This window comes from Pinus tabuliformis, chromosome Q (genome assembly GCF_031772625.1).
Source record: "Pinus tabuliformis cultivar Carrire ecotype Pingquan chromosome Q, CPIR1, whole genome shotgun sequence".
NCBI lineage: Eukaryota > Viridiplantae > Streptophyta > Pinopsida > Pinales > Pinaceae > Pinus > Pinus tabuliformis.
In genome coordinates, this window is record NC_142296.1 from 411,178,468 (window position 1) to 411,190,724 (window position 12,257).

The window sequence follows — 12,257 nt, forward strand, 5'->3', positions numbered from 1 at the left end:
TTCATATTCAGCAGTGTTGTTCGTGCACTCGAACTCCAAGCGGCTTGAGATCAAGTGTTTCTTGTGCATTGGGTCTATCAAGACACACCCGGCTCCAGAGCCATCCTATGTCTTTGATCCGTCAAAATACATGGTCCACAACTCATCTGTACACGAACCACTTGTTGCACTAGTACTACTATTGTTGCTACTACTAATGTTACAATGTGTTGTACATGTTTCATTTCCATCAGTTGGGCAAGGAAGGAGACCCAACTGCGTGTCTGGTGGGGTTGGAGCTGGCTGTGTGAGATAACACCCCAATTGTGTTTCGAGGAGGCAGTTGCCGAACATGAGTTCCGCGAAAGCCAACGGTTCGTTCTCTCCATTGATGGGAGTGACATTATGTTTCATGTATCTCTCGGATAACACCCGGATCTGATTTCTTTTGCCTTGGTATGGAAGCCATAAGTGTGACCAGTCTATGGCAAAGTATCCATTCAACTTGTTGGACCAGTCTCTACTAAGCAGTAAGTCGTATGCTTCCATTATGTCCACAATGACAATGTTGATGCATTGGTGAACTCGGTCGTCATGAGATAACCAGATGATCACATCCCGTAGTTCACCAATGGTTGGTATGCATGTTCGATCTAGTTGGATGATCTGCGCAGATGTCTTGCTCCATTACGCATTGATCCTCTTGGCAATGGAGAGTGGCATGACGTTAGCTGATGCGCCAGAGTCAACCAAACAGTTGTGAACATTGCAGTTAAAGATTTCAAATGAGAGCAAGAATGGAGGGCAAAGAGAGTTTGCTTCTTCCATCCGGAGTGTGTTGAGCACAGTTGTATGTAGACCGGGAGATGTGCTTGCTCCCTTGCTGGTAGAGGTTGTGTTGTCTATGGATGTTTGCCCCAATGTGTGCAACAGAATATCCCGTTGACCCTTGATCTTAGCTAACTCGAAAAAAGAGATGTTTGCACGAGTTTTCTTCATATCTTCAACAATATTGTAGTCAAGAGCGGGTAAACTCACCAAGGTGTCCGAGGTTAGACTCATGTCTATACTATCTGGCGGAGTGTTCTAAAGTTTACTACTCATGGACGTACTCTTGTCTATAGCTGTCTTCTCAGGCTTGCTTTGAGTTTTCTGCTTTGGGACGATTGGTGGATCAACCTTCCTCATCATTTTAAGTTTTTCTTGCACCTCCCCAACAGTAAGGGGATCCCCTTGACTTCTAAGATTGTATCAACCATCTTGCTTTGGGGGTTCCTTCTAGATGTTCATTTTCTGTGTTGTGCGCGCGCATTGATACATGTTGATCACCTGCCCAGCACTTGGTGCTTCATCAAATGCAACATCTTCTTCATCATCTTCGTCTTTCGGCTGACCCTATGCATTGTTTCCCATGTTTCTCATACCGTTGTACATCGAGTCTGCAACTCGATTCCAATCCAGAAAAGTCCTTTCCGAGTGATGGTCTTTATGGAATGATCAAAAATCAGGGTTCGCGCACATTTCGGTCTAGAACACTAAGTTGGAGCTCTACATAGTTTTAGTCGGGTAGTTGTTGCTGCCTGATGACATGCTCCTCTTTAGTTGTCTAGGAGGCCGGCTGCTGGCAGATGTCTCGACTGTTTGTTGCTTCAATTCAGACACTTCTGTTGTCAAGGTCTTAACAAGACGAGTAAGGGTTTCAATGTCACTTGCTTCCTTGTCTTTCCCCTTACTCATAACAGCCTGGGGCCTCCTACTCGCATCTTTGGAGTCTTTCACTGGTTCATCATCCTTTATGATTCCATTCATGCGCAAGTCCTTTTCCACAGCGATCGCCTCTTTGCAATTTTCAAGTAACATTGGTTTTGCAACTCGCTTGACAAACTGCACAATGTTGGTCGGCAATGCAGATGTGTAGTAGTCGACAGTGATGGAGTCATGAGGTTTTGTGTCTGCTGCAAACTTGTTCAAGATGTGTGAAAACCTCTGGTTAAATTCTTTCACTTTCTCTTTCAACTCCATCTTGAGACTGCCTAACTCTTTGAGAAACATGGCAGGGGTCTTCTCATCAGCAAACTTTTCCAAAAACATTCTCTTGAACAAGCCCAGTTCTGGATGGAGTTGACAGGAAGGTTGTGGTACCATACCACTGCTCGGCCATCCAAGGTACATAAAAACAATCTACATGCAACATCGTCATAACATACCTTGAGTGTCTGCAGATGTAGGTAGAATGTGTCCAAGTGGTCTTCTGCCTTCACTGTTCTGTCGAGGTCAAACTTTGTCAACATCCTCTCTAAATGCTTTGGCATCTTGTGCAAAGCACCTGGGAGAGCCAATGGTCCCTGAGTCATCCATTCCAAGTTTTGATTAGCCACGTATTCCCGCTCTTCTTCAGAATCTGATGATTCCACCTTTGAGTCGGTTGGTTCGTCTCCGCCTCCACCTCCTTCGCTGCCTTCCCCTCCGCCTCCTGTACCAGAGCCTGAGCCAAAGATCACGAGGGTGTTCTCTTCCCCCTGTCAGAAGACTAGAGGTTCCTCTCTGTTCTCAGCAGCTTCTGCCAGACCTTCGAGAATGGCAAGAACTGCTTCTTCCACTGATGAGAAAAAAACTCCTGTGGGAGTGGTCTTTGGCTTCTTCGATGCATATGTAAGATCTTGTATTCCTGAAATCAATCCGACTGCTTTAGCAAACTAACGGGTGATGGGACGGACAGAGTGGAGGGGTTGATATGAAATTTAGTGTTCACGTCTAGGAGGTGAGGATTGGCCAACTTTTGAGTTGTGCATAGGTAAGAGGGAGTGCGATTTACTGCCTTGACCAGACAATTGATGAGTGGGGGTGAGAGGACATTCAGCCACAAACAACTAGCGGCACTCCTTCCAGTGCCAGAAATGTTGACAGTGTTGGACCTGCCAACATTCAGGGTATCTCCCCAGTATGAAGTCCCAACTAAACCTCACACCGTTTGGTGTAGGAGTCTCATCGAGTATGATGGCCCGGTTGCCATTATCTTAAAGATATGCCTTAGCTCTTGCTTGTTAGCACATGAAAGTGGTATACTATTGAAATTTCTAATTCTACCCGTTAGAAATTTAATCTGTATTCTTCTAGTTTATTTCTCCTACTTGTTAATTTCGAACAAGTTATTTAAACATATAAATAACGAAATAAACACAATACAATCTCAACGTCTATAGATTAACAGTTGAAAAAAGCAAACACACAAGTGACATCGTTATTTTTGGACAAATGTCCCCGGAAAAACCCAATGCGGGAAAACCGGTGCAGCTATTCTGAGGGTTTATTATTATGCAGTATTTCCTTGAGTACAATTGGGTGCCAAACTGGCTCACCCGACAGAGAAAAACAACTGGCAGTAATACCTCTCTATTCGGAAACAGGTATTCAGAAAACATGTCCCACAAAACCCTCTCCAACCTCTCTGAAGCACTGCGTCAGCCTCCTGCTGCTCTGCGTCAGCCTCAAAACCCATTGCGTCAGCCATCTGTCTAGTACTAACTGCCCCTCGCTGCTAATCACTAATTCGACTTTGCTTAGCAACCCCGCTCTAGCAAATCGAATGACTAATCACTCTGGTGTGTTCTCCAACTGACCCTCAAGCCTCCTCTTATATTTTTCCTGTTGGTCCTTCAACGGCTGAGATTACATTTCTAATCAATAGCTAAGATTAGATTTGGCTTGATCCATGACTTTTGGAACCTTATAACCTAGTTTTATATTAATACCCATTAATATTTTATTTTTCCTAAGTTTAGACTTAGGAACTCCATTAAAAATATTAATTATTTTAATATCTCCCAAACTAGTTAGAATTTGCCCAAACCATTTCTAGGTCTTGGAGATCTCATGTGCTTTAGCCTCTCCACCAATTTTCATAGCTAGAGCATATCCGATGCTACCCCAAATCAACACTCCCTCTTAGCAAGGACTGTGCTCTAGTAATACTCCTCACTGAGCATTACTCTAATTATCCGGCACCGGTACCTATGCTGATGCTAGGCCTTCCTGCCCAACATCCTCTGCAATGTTGCATCCTGTACTGCTGCCCATGGCCCTGCCACTGCCACTACTACATCCGTACGGCATCTCCCTCTACATTCGTGTTGCTGTTGGTCCATCCTCCCAACACTGCATCTGCACTGGATCCCCCTCTCATCATGTTGCATCGTGCTACTGCACTGCAACTCAGTGACTGAGAAGTAAGGAACTGATCTACCCAACTTTTGACATCCCTGTCAAGCTAGAAACACTCCCGATGCTGAAGCTCTCTCTGTCGCTAACAAGTGCTCACTCTACTGACCTCTACGTTGCTGCAACAACTCCTTACATCTTGCACCGTTGCAAACCTCCCTGTGCCATCCCGCACCATTGCAACACTCTCCGTGCCTCTTGCACTGTTGCAGCCTACTAGCCACATGCTGCCTGGGGACTCTTGCACTATAGCACTCTCCGCCGCTTCATCCGCATCCGTCTCTACTGACATCCGCCAGTCCTGCTACTCTCTCTTCGGGGCTCTCATAGCAAGGTATAATCCAAGAGGTTGGGTACTTCAAGGATCCTGCCCCTCATCACCTACAGTCTTCTTAACTATAGCTCGATGTCTCCCCACCTCTTCTCTAGAGGTACATGAGCACTCATGGCACAATCATCATCCTCCTTGACCTCCTTCTCCACCTTCGCTGACGCTGCCTTAAAGTTAGACGCCTCTCCCTTGTTCTTCTTCCTCAGACACTGGTTCACATAATAACCCAGTTCCCCACAATTGAAGCATTTGACCTTGGAGAGGTCCTTTTTCTTCCTCTTCTCCTGCTTTCCCACAGATGCTAGAGCTGCATCCTCTTCCTCTTCCTTCTTGATCTGGACTCCTTCGTTGCTACTTCCCATCTTGCTCAACTGCCTGATCTCCTCTTGGCGAAGAGTCATCCAAAATTCTTCTCAATCTGGAAGATCTGCCCTGCACAATATGCTTTGACAAATGTCTCCCACTCGGAGACTGCGTGAAGTGCGGTCCTCACCAGCATCTCTTCATCCGGCGTGGCCCCTATGGAAGTTAGTTGGTCCCGAATCTCCTTCAACCGACTGAGGAAGTGATCTATCTGCTCTCGATTCTGCATCTAGTATGGCCGCAGTTGATTCTCAAGTAACATCTTCCTCTGCACAGAAGTATGCTGGTATAATTTCTTCAGAGCATCCCACATTTCCTTTGTCGTCTCCTTCTCGACAATATGTTGGACCACATGATCCTTGACCCCATCAAGGATGATGCACTTCACCCTGGCCATTGCCTCCTCGAACTTTTCATTTTCAGCCGGGTCAACTAGGATCGCCATTGTTCTCAAGGCGAAGGCCTTGATGCGATGTCTATCTAGAATGGACAAGATCCTGGCCTTCCAGACCACAAAGTTGGACACCCCGTCCAGCCTGTCCTGATCCCTCAACCCATTCATGGCCATCTCTCTGCTCTTCTGTCGACTCCTCCGAGTCTCTCTACTTCCCTCCAGAAGTTCTCTCTTCGACTCTTGCTGAGTCTCTCTACTTCCTGCCTGGAAGTTCTCTACTGGACTCCCTCTGAGTCATAATTTCCCTTCTGGAAATCCTCCTGCCAATCGTCAAGTTGCACCTCTCCGATCTTCTGTGCACCTGCAACACTGATCCGGATTCCTTGGCTAGAAATCTGCCTCGGTAGCAACTCCCTCTACCTTGGTTTTGCCCTGTTAGGTACTGTTCTGCCCACAGTACCCCACCAACTTCGCTCCCACAAACTGCCCATAGCTTCCTATGCCCCAGCAACTGAAGGACTAAGCCTCTAGGCTCTATGCAATCCCGACACTGGCAAAACAGCTCCCTCAACCAACTGCGTCAACCCTCCTCGTCTCTGCATGGCTCTGCATGAGCCTCTTTCTGCCCTCCTCAGCCTCTGCGCTGGCCTCTCTTTGGCCCGAACTGATGACGTAGTCCCTTTGCGTCAACCCTTCTTCTGTCGCTTCTGCAAGGATCAATGTTTGTCACTCGGGACAGTTGATTCTGCTGCAAATGCTCTGCTTAGTTGATGCCTTCAGCTCTCCTGCGATCTACAACCACGCTTTGATACCATGTTGAAATTTCTAAGTCTATCCGTTAGAAATTAATCTGTATTCTTCTAGTTTATTTCTTATACTTGTTAATTTTGAACGAGTTATTTAAAACATATAAATAACGAAATAAACACAATACAATCTCAACATCTACAGATCAATAGCTAAAAGAAAGCAAACACACAAGTGACACCATTGTTTTTGGACAAATGTCCCCCAAAAAACCCAATGCGAGAAAACCAGTGCAACTATTCTGAGGGTTTATTATTATGCAGTATTTCCTTGAGTACAATTGGGTGCCAAGCTAGCTCATCCGACAGAGAAAAACAACTGGCATTAATACCTCTCTATTCGGAAACAGGTATTCAGAAAACCTGTCCCACGAAACCCTCTCCAGCCACTCTGAAGCACTGCGTCAACATCAGAACCCTCTGCATCAGCCCTTTGAGGCACTGCACAGCCTCTGGGACTCTCTACGTCACTTTTGCTACCCTCTGCATGGATGACGCAAGCCCTCTAGCCTCTGCGCTGTCTCTACTGGGTTCTGCATGGTCTGCTCTGGTTGTTGCTTCTCGCTCTTTGCCTCTGCGCTGGTCTCTCGGCACTATCTCTGCCTCTCTGTCTAGTACTCACTGTCCCTCACTATTGATCACTAATTCGACTTTGGTTAGCAACCCCGCTCTAGCAAATCGAATGACTGATCACTCTGGTGTGTTCTCCAACTGACCCTCAAGCCTCCTCTTATACGTTTCCTGTTGGTCCTTCAACGACCAAGATTACATCTCTAATCAACGGCTAAGATTAGATTTGGCTTGATCCATGACTTTTGGAACCTTCTAACCCAATTTTATATTAATACCCATTAATATTTTTTTTTCCTAAGTTTAGACTTAGGAACTCCATTAAAAATATTAATTATTTTAATATCTCCCAAACTGGTTAGAATCTGCCCAAACCATTTCTGGGTCTTAGAGATCTCATGTGCTTTAGCCTCTCCACCAATTTTCATGGCTAGAGCACATCCGATGCTACCCCAAATCAACATATCCTTAGTCTTCAAACAACAAAATTTGTGTGCCTCATGAGTGCTTAGTGTAACTTTTGTCTAAGTTCTTTCACTGCAAAGGTAGAGGGTGAGAGTGAGTCTCAAGTCAAGAGGGAATAGTCCCAACTCAAGTAGAGACACACAACACAGTAGGATCTATGCAGCTTCCCGCAGAGTAGTCCACTCAGATGCGGCAGTCACAAACACAAAGTGAACAGATAGCACGTACAACACCAGCGGAGTAGTCCACACAAATGCAATAGTCGTTGTAACAAGTTTACAAGAATGAATCTATCTAGTGTCTGGCGAAGTAGTCCACACAGGCGAGACAATGATAACAACTGATACAACACAATTCCAACAACATATGCACTAAAACAACCGAAATAGTTCAACTATCTTAGTACAGGTTAAAGCAACATGCATTACAAGTGCCCAAAGAATAGTCTTACAAACGAATACAATACATGTGTGAAAATGTGCTGGCCTGTTAACAAGCTTATGAAAGTTCCAAAGAACATCCGTACACCATACATCACTAACCCCAGTAGTGGGGCATTGGAGTCACTGCTCGCTCTTCAAAGAAAAGACTACAGACTCTCAAGGCCTTGTGGGAGGAGCCAAGGTGAATAATTCCTTGCATGTACAAATGAGGGGTATATATAGCCAAGGGTGAACCTGACCCTTGTGACTCTTCGACTTCCCTCATGACCGTTTGACTTACATGACTCTTCAACTTCATATGTGGGTCTCTTGGACTTCCACATTACATTACATTGGTTACAATACGTATGGCCCATAGTAGTGATGTGGCCGAAACAACTCGTGACATGACTCGACATGACGCTGTTGGTATGTTCACGATGATGGTGGTGTCCATGTCTAGCTGTTATGTTGCTGAGTAATGAGTGTGCTCTTGGTGTATCATAGCTTCACCTCCACATGACAAGGTGTGCAGAGTCTTCGATGGTCTTGGTGTTCGCTTGATGTTGCATGTGCATGTGTCCCCTTCACTGGTACTTGGCATGCTTCATGTGTTCATCTGTTCATGAACAAGTCTCCTAGCATGTGCTCCTTGTTCATCCCGTTCGTCGTTGCGCCATGTCTCATTCATGTACCTATCTCTGCAATCACTCATGACGAGACGACATCAAATCCAGAAATCCCCTAGTCTACCATGATGCATCATCTTTCGTTTCCAGGTGTAGGTGACTAGGAGAGAGGACACGGTTCTGAAACTACACAAAGCACATTTCAGGCCGGGATGCGAGGCTCCGGAGCACTGTGGAGAAAAACTGCGCGGAGGTCACTAAGAGGCTGGGTTGAGCAGTCTGGGACAGTAGGTGACATCTGCGGGATATGGCTCAACTGGAAGGCAGAATTGTGAAGTTTTTCCAAGGAAGGCAGTGCGGGCAGCAGGAGCCATTGACAGTGAAAATTGCACAGATTTCCAGAGGAGGTCGGGATCGAGCTGCGGGAGCCTGCTGGTCAGAACTGCGCAGATCTGGGAGGCAGTCAAGCAGGACATGATTGCGCAGTTTTCGGGCCGAGCGGAGTGCCAGGCAGTAGATGGACTGTTCATGAAAACTGCGCAATTTTTAGTAGTGGAGAGCAGGCCAGCAGGGGGACTACTTGACAAAACTGTGCAATTTCCTGGGACAGTGCAGTGACAGGTAGCGGGTGCCTGTTCCTCATGTCTGTGCAGTTTCTTCAGGAAGTGCAGGCAGGCTGGCTGGACAGCCTCTGCGCAATTTTGGAGATGAGTGCAGCCCTGGGTCACTGCTTAAGTCAAATTCTTTGGTTGACCAGCGAGAAGCTTGGTGGATGGGATTGCGGGAAGCGCAGACTGAGATGGCTTCTTGGGCAACTTTTGCGTTGTTCTAGGTGACAGTCAGCCAGGTTGATTCCAGAATTGCGCAGTGTAGACTGCCTAGAGGGCAGCCTCAAGCTCTGCGCAATTCTGGGCAACAGTGCTTCGTCACTGAGGGTTGAGACTGCGTAGTGCAGCTCAGTGGAGGTCTGACTGATGGAAGATGGTTCGGTCAACAGATCTTCGAAAAAATGGTTAAGTGTGTGAGCGAATGAACTCGTGTATACATGACCTTACGAACACACACTCAAGATGACTCGACAACAAGACACCTCAAACCACAAGACAACATATGCTAAGTGTCACTAACTAAAGGGTGAGAGCGACAAGTGCGACACTTGAGATAGATCATTGAATGACCGTGACAACACGTGCGCGACATTGTGTACAACTTCGCGTGTGAGTGTGATAGATGTTTACATAGCGAACACAACTCGTACACACAAAGACAGACCTTCATCATAGCCAGAACAAGACTGCAAGCATGACATTGCAACCAACATGCTAAAAGACAACCAGTGATCGGTCAAGCAAAGAGGGTGTAAAGACTTGACAAAAGCTCATGGGATAAGTCCGACTGTTTGCAATCATCAAGGAAAAACCAATGGAGGCTCTGAAATTGAATGCAGGGCAAAATTTTGGAGGGTGATGCAGCCGCTACAACACTAGCAAAGATCAATCTTAACTTCTGCTCTATCAAGCACTAAGAGGGATCAAATCAGATGTGCAACCCTTTCTTCAAGTTTTGTACTCTTAAAAACATTTGCACCTCAAAGAATTTGATCCCTCTTAATGCTTGACAGATCCAAAGTTAAAATGGATCATCACTTTTTCTCAATGTTTCAATAACCAGAATAATGTTGAAATGACCTTAATGGCCCCTATCACAGCTATTACCAATACAATCATAGATCCCTTTAAAGTGATATTACCAATACAATCATAGATCCCTTTAAAATAAAGTTAAATTGGCCCAGAACATCCTCAATAACAACTTTATCAAACCAAAGTCCAGGAGTATCAATTCTCTAACTGTATAACATACTTCAATCTTTATAATAATAATCTAATTTAAAGGCCACAGCTCGGCAAAACAGCAAATTGATGTCATACATTGTATTGTTTGGGTGGCAGGGGAACCCTATCCCACTAATCAATTACTCGATAAATGCAATGTAGGTTATAAATTAAATTCATTTTCTGCTTTTTGCAGAAAGCGGCAGGCCATAGCACAGATTTCCTTTGGACTAGGTGTCAGGTGTGAAGGGAACCTATTCTGCCAAAATTCCCTCAGACTAGGATATAGAGTGAGTTCAGGGTCATAACACAGAGAGTGGAACCATCATCCACTGGCCATTTTTTGATATTGATGAATTAATTTTTAAAATTGAAACAATTTATTAAATAATTAAATAGGTATCCAAAAGAATTGAAATTAGCATGGATCTCAGAAAAAATAAACTTACTTGTGGTTCATTGCGAGCAAGATGGTCGGCGAGGGCTCGAATCGCAGAGAGCGTGGCTGCTCCAGAGCCAATGCGAGCACCCTGCGGATCGGGCACGGCCATTGTAATCGTTGTGTCTGCAATGCGTTCCATTCTTTTGGCTCTCTTAAGCTGCCATTCGTAGAGCTCCGCCTGCTCGGGACTGGCAGCTGTTAATACTATGGCGTCCCATGTAGGCACTCTCTGCGGATGCCTCACTGACAGCCTCAGATGGTACCAGGAATTCGATAGCACGTCCATTGGATCTGGCTTCCGCAGCGCTGACACCGCCATCGCCACGGCCAATATGACGATTTTTCTTCGCTGGTGGAATGCAAAAGAGCTTGGACTGCCTCTCAGTGTGTCTAGATCGGAGATCCAGCGTTGACATGTTTATATAGAGCATAGTTTGCATACAGTCATCTTAATAAATTGCCAGGTGTTCATTGTCAATTTGGTCAAAGGTAAAGAAATAAATCGGCCGTATGACTCGAAAGTGTTTTTTTTTTTTGGTGTTGCAGAGCTTGTGCCTAATTAATATAGTTAATATATTTTTTTGAATTGCCTGGGTTTTTGTCAAAGTATCTCCCGTCACTAATCCGATAAAACTAATTTCACAATAAATTCGTTTTTTTTAAATAAAATTTTCCAAAGAAAATTAGGCATAAACATAATATTATTATGATCTATCTAATTTTAATTTTGTTGGATCAAAATGTGATGCAAATTACATGTGAACGAAGTTAAATCGTAATTCAGTAAATTAATTTAATTAGATGAGAATATGACAAATATTATATATAAATAAATTATGAATATTATTTATCAATTTTAATAAAAATTTGAGAAATAAAAAATTTAATTTTTTATAATTAAATAATATTTAATTACTGAATAAATTTATTTTCTTTGTTTTAAAAGATGCTTTACAATTCTGTATAAAAAGAAATTCTTTGAATTAATAAATTTATAATTAACATTATATTATTTTTTCTATTGAAATGTGCTTTACATTGTACAGCAGTCAGTTCAATATGAAAAAAATGTTAGTTAATATTATATTAAAATAAATAAATTCATATTTATATTTAAAAAATTTAAAAAAATTGATAACCAAAAAGTTTCATAATGTACATAATTATAATAACAAAAAAAATCAATATCCATTATAAATAAAATATTTCATGTATATCGTAATAACATAAATTTATATCAAGCTTTATATATAAAGGTATAGGGAAAAGAGTTGGGTAGAAAGAAGAAATATTGCATTTAAGAATTCAACCTTACTTGTGATTTACAACAAAAAGAGTTCATTGGAGCTAGCATTTCGTGGAGGGCAAAGGTTCTTTTTGTTCAATTAAGGACCAACTCACATCAACTTCGGTGTGGAACAAGACGATGGAAAAGGCCTAAAGAAGCTTGGGAAGAACAGGTGTGTACATTTTGCACGTCTGGGCTATGGAATCGGAAAAGCATTTCATTTTGGAATGTGAAGCATTCAAAGACATCAGAGAAAGTTATGAGAACATGTTAGCATTAGTTTCTTGGCATTGTCTTTTTAGCGAGGGGATTGTTGGAATGTTGGGTTAGCTCATCATCAATTTGAATCGGAAAATGACTGAATTGCAAAAAGCGAAAAGCAAGGAACTAATGGTCTCATAGACTATTTTTAGTCTCGTGGACCTTAAAATATCATTTCATTTCATTATAAAGAGTGATAAAAGCCTTTAGGGTTAGTGCAATTGGTTGGGTCTCTATCCTTAAAAGCACTTTTG

At 43.5% G+C, this 12,257-nt stretch overlaps 1 protein-coding gene across 2 annotated transcripts in view; it reads right to left on the reverse strand.

The window, feature by feature from the left end:
* The window catches only part of FKGP (L-fucokinase/GDP-L-fucose pyrophosphorylase), a 231,433-nt gene that overhangs the window by 187,044 nt on the left and 32,132 nt on the right, over positions 1-12,257 (reverse strand). The window contains exon 1 of one of the 2 annotated variants that reach the window (XM_089384561.1): positions 10,462-10,856. The exons of the other annotated variant lie outside the window; for it this stretch is intronic. Within the exon in view, the coding sequence (XP_089240687.1) occupies positions 10,462-10,773 (312 nt within the window). The 5' untranslated portion in view covers positions 10,774-10,856. Of the gene's footprint in view, positions 1-10,461; positions 10,857-12,257 lie in introns of those variants that run through there. 2 annotated transcript variants of the gene reach the window in all.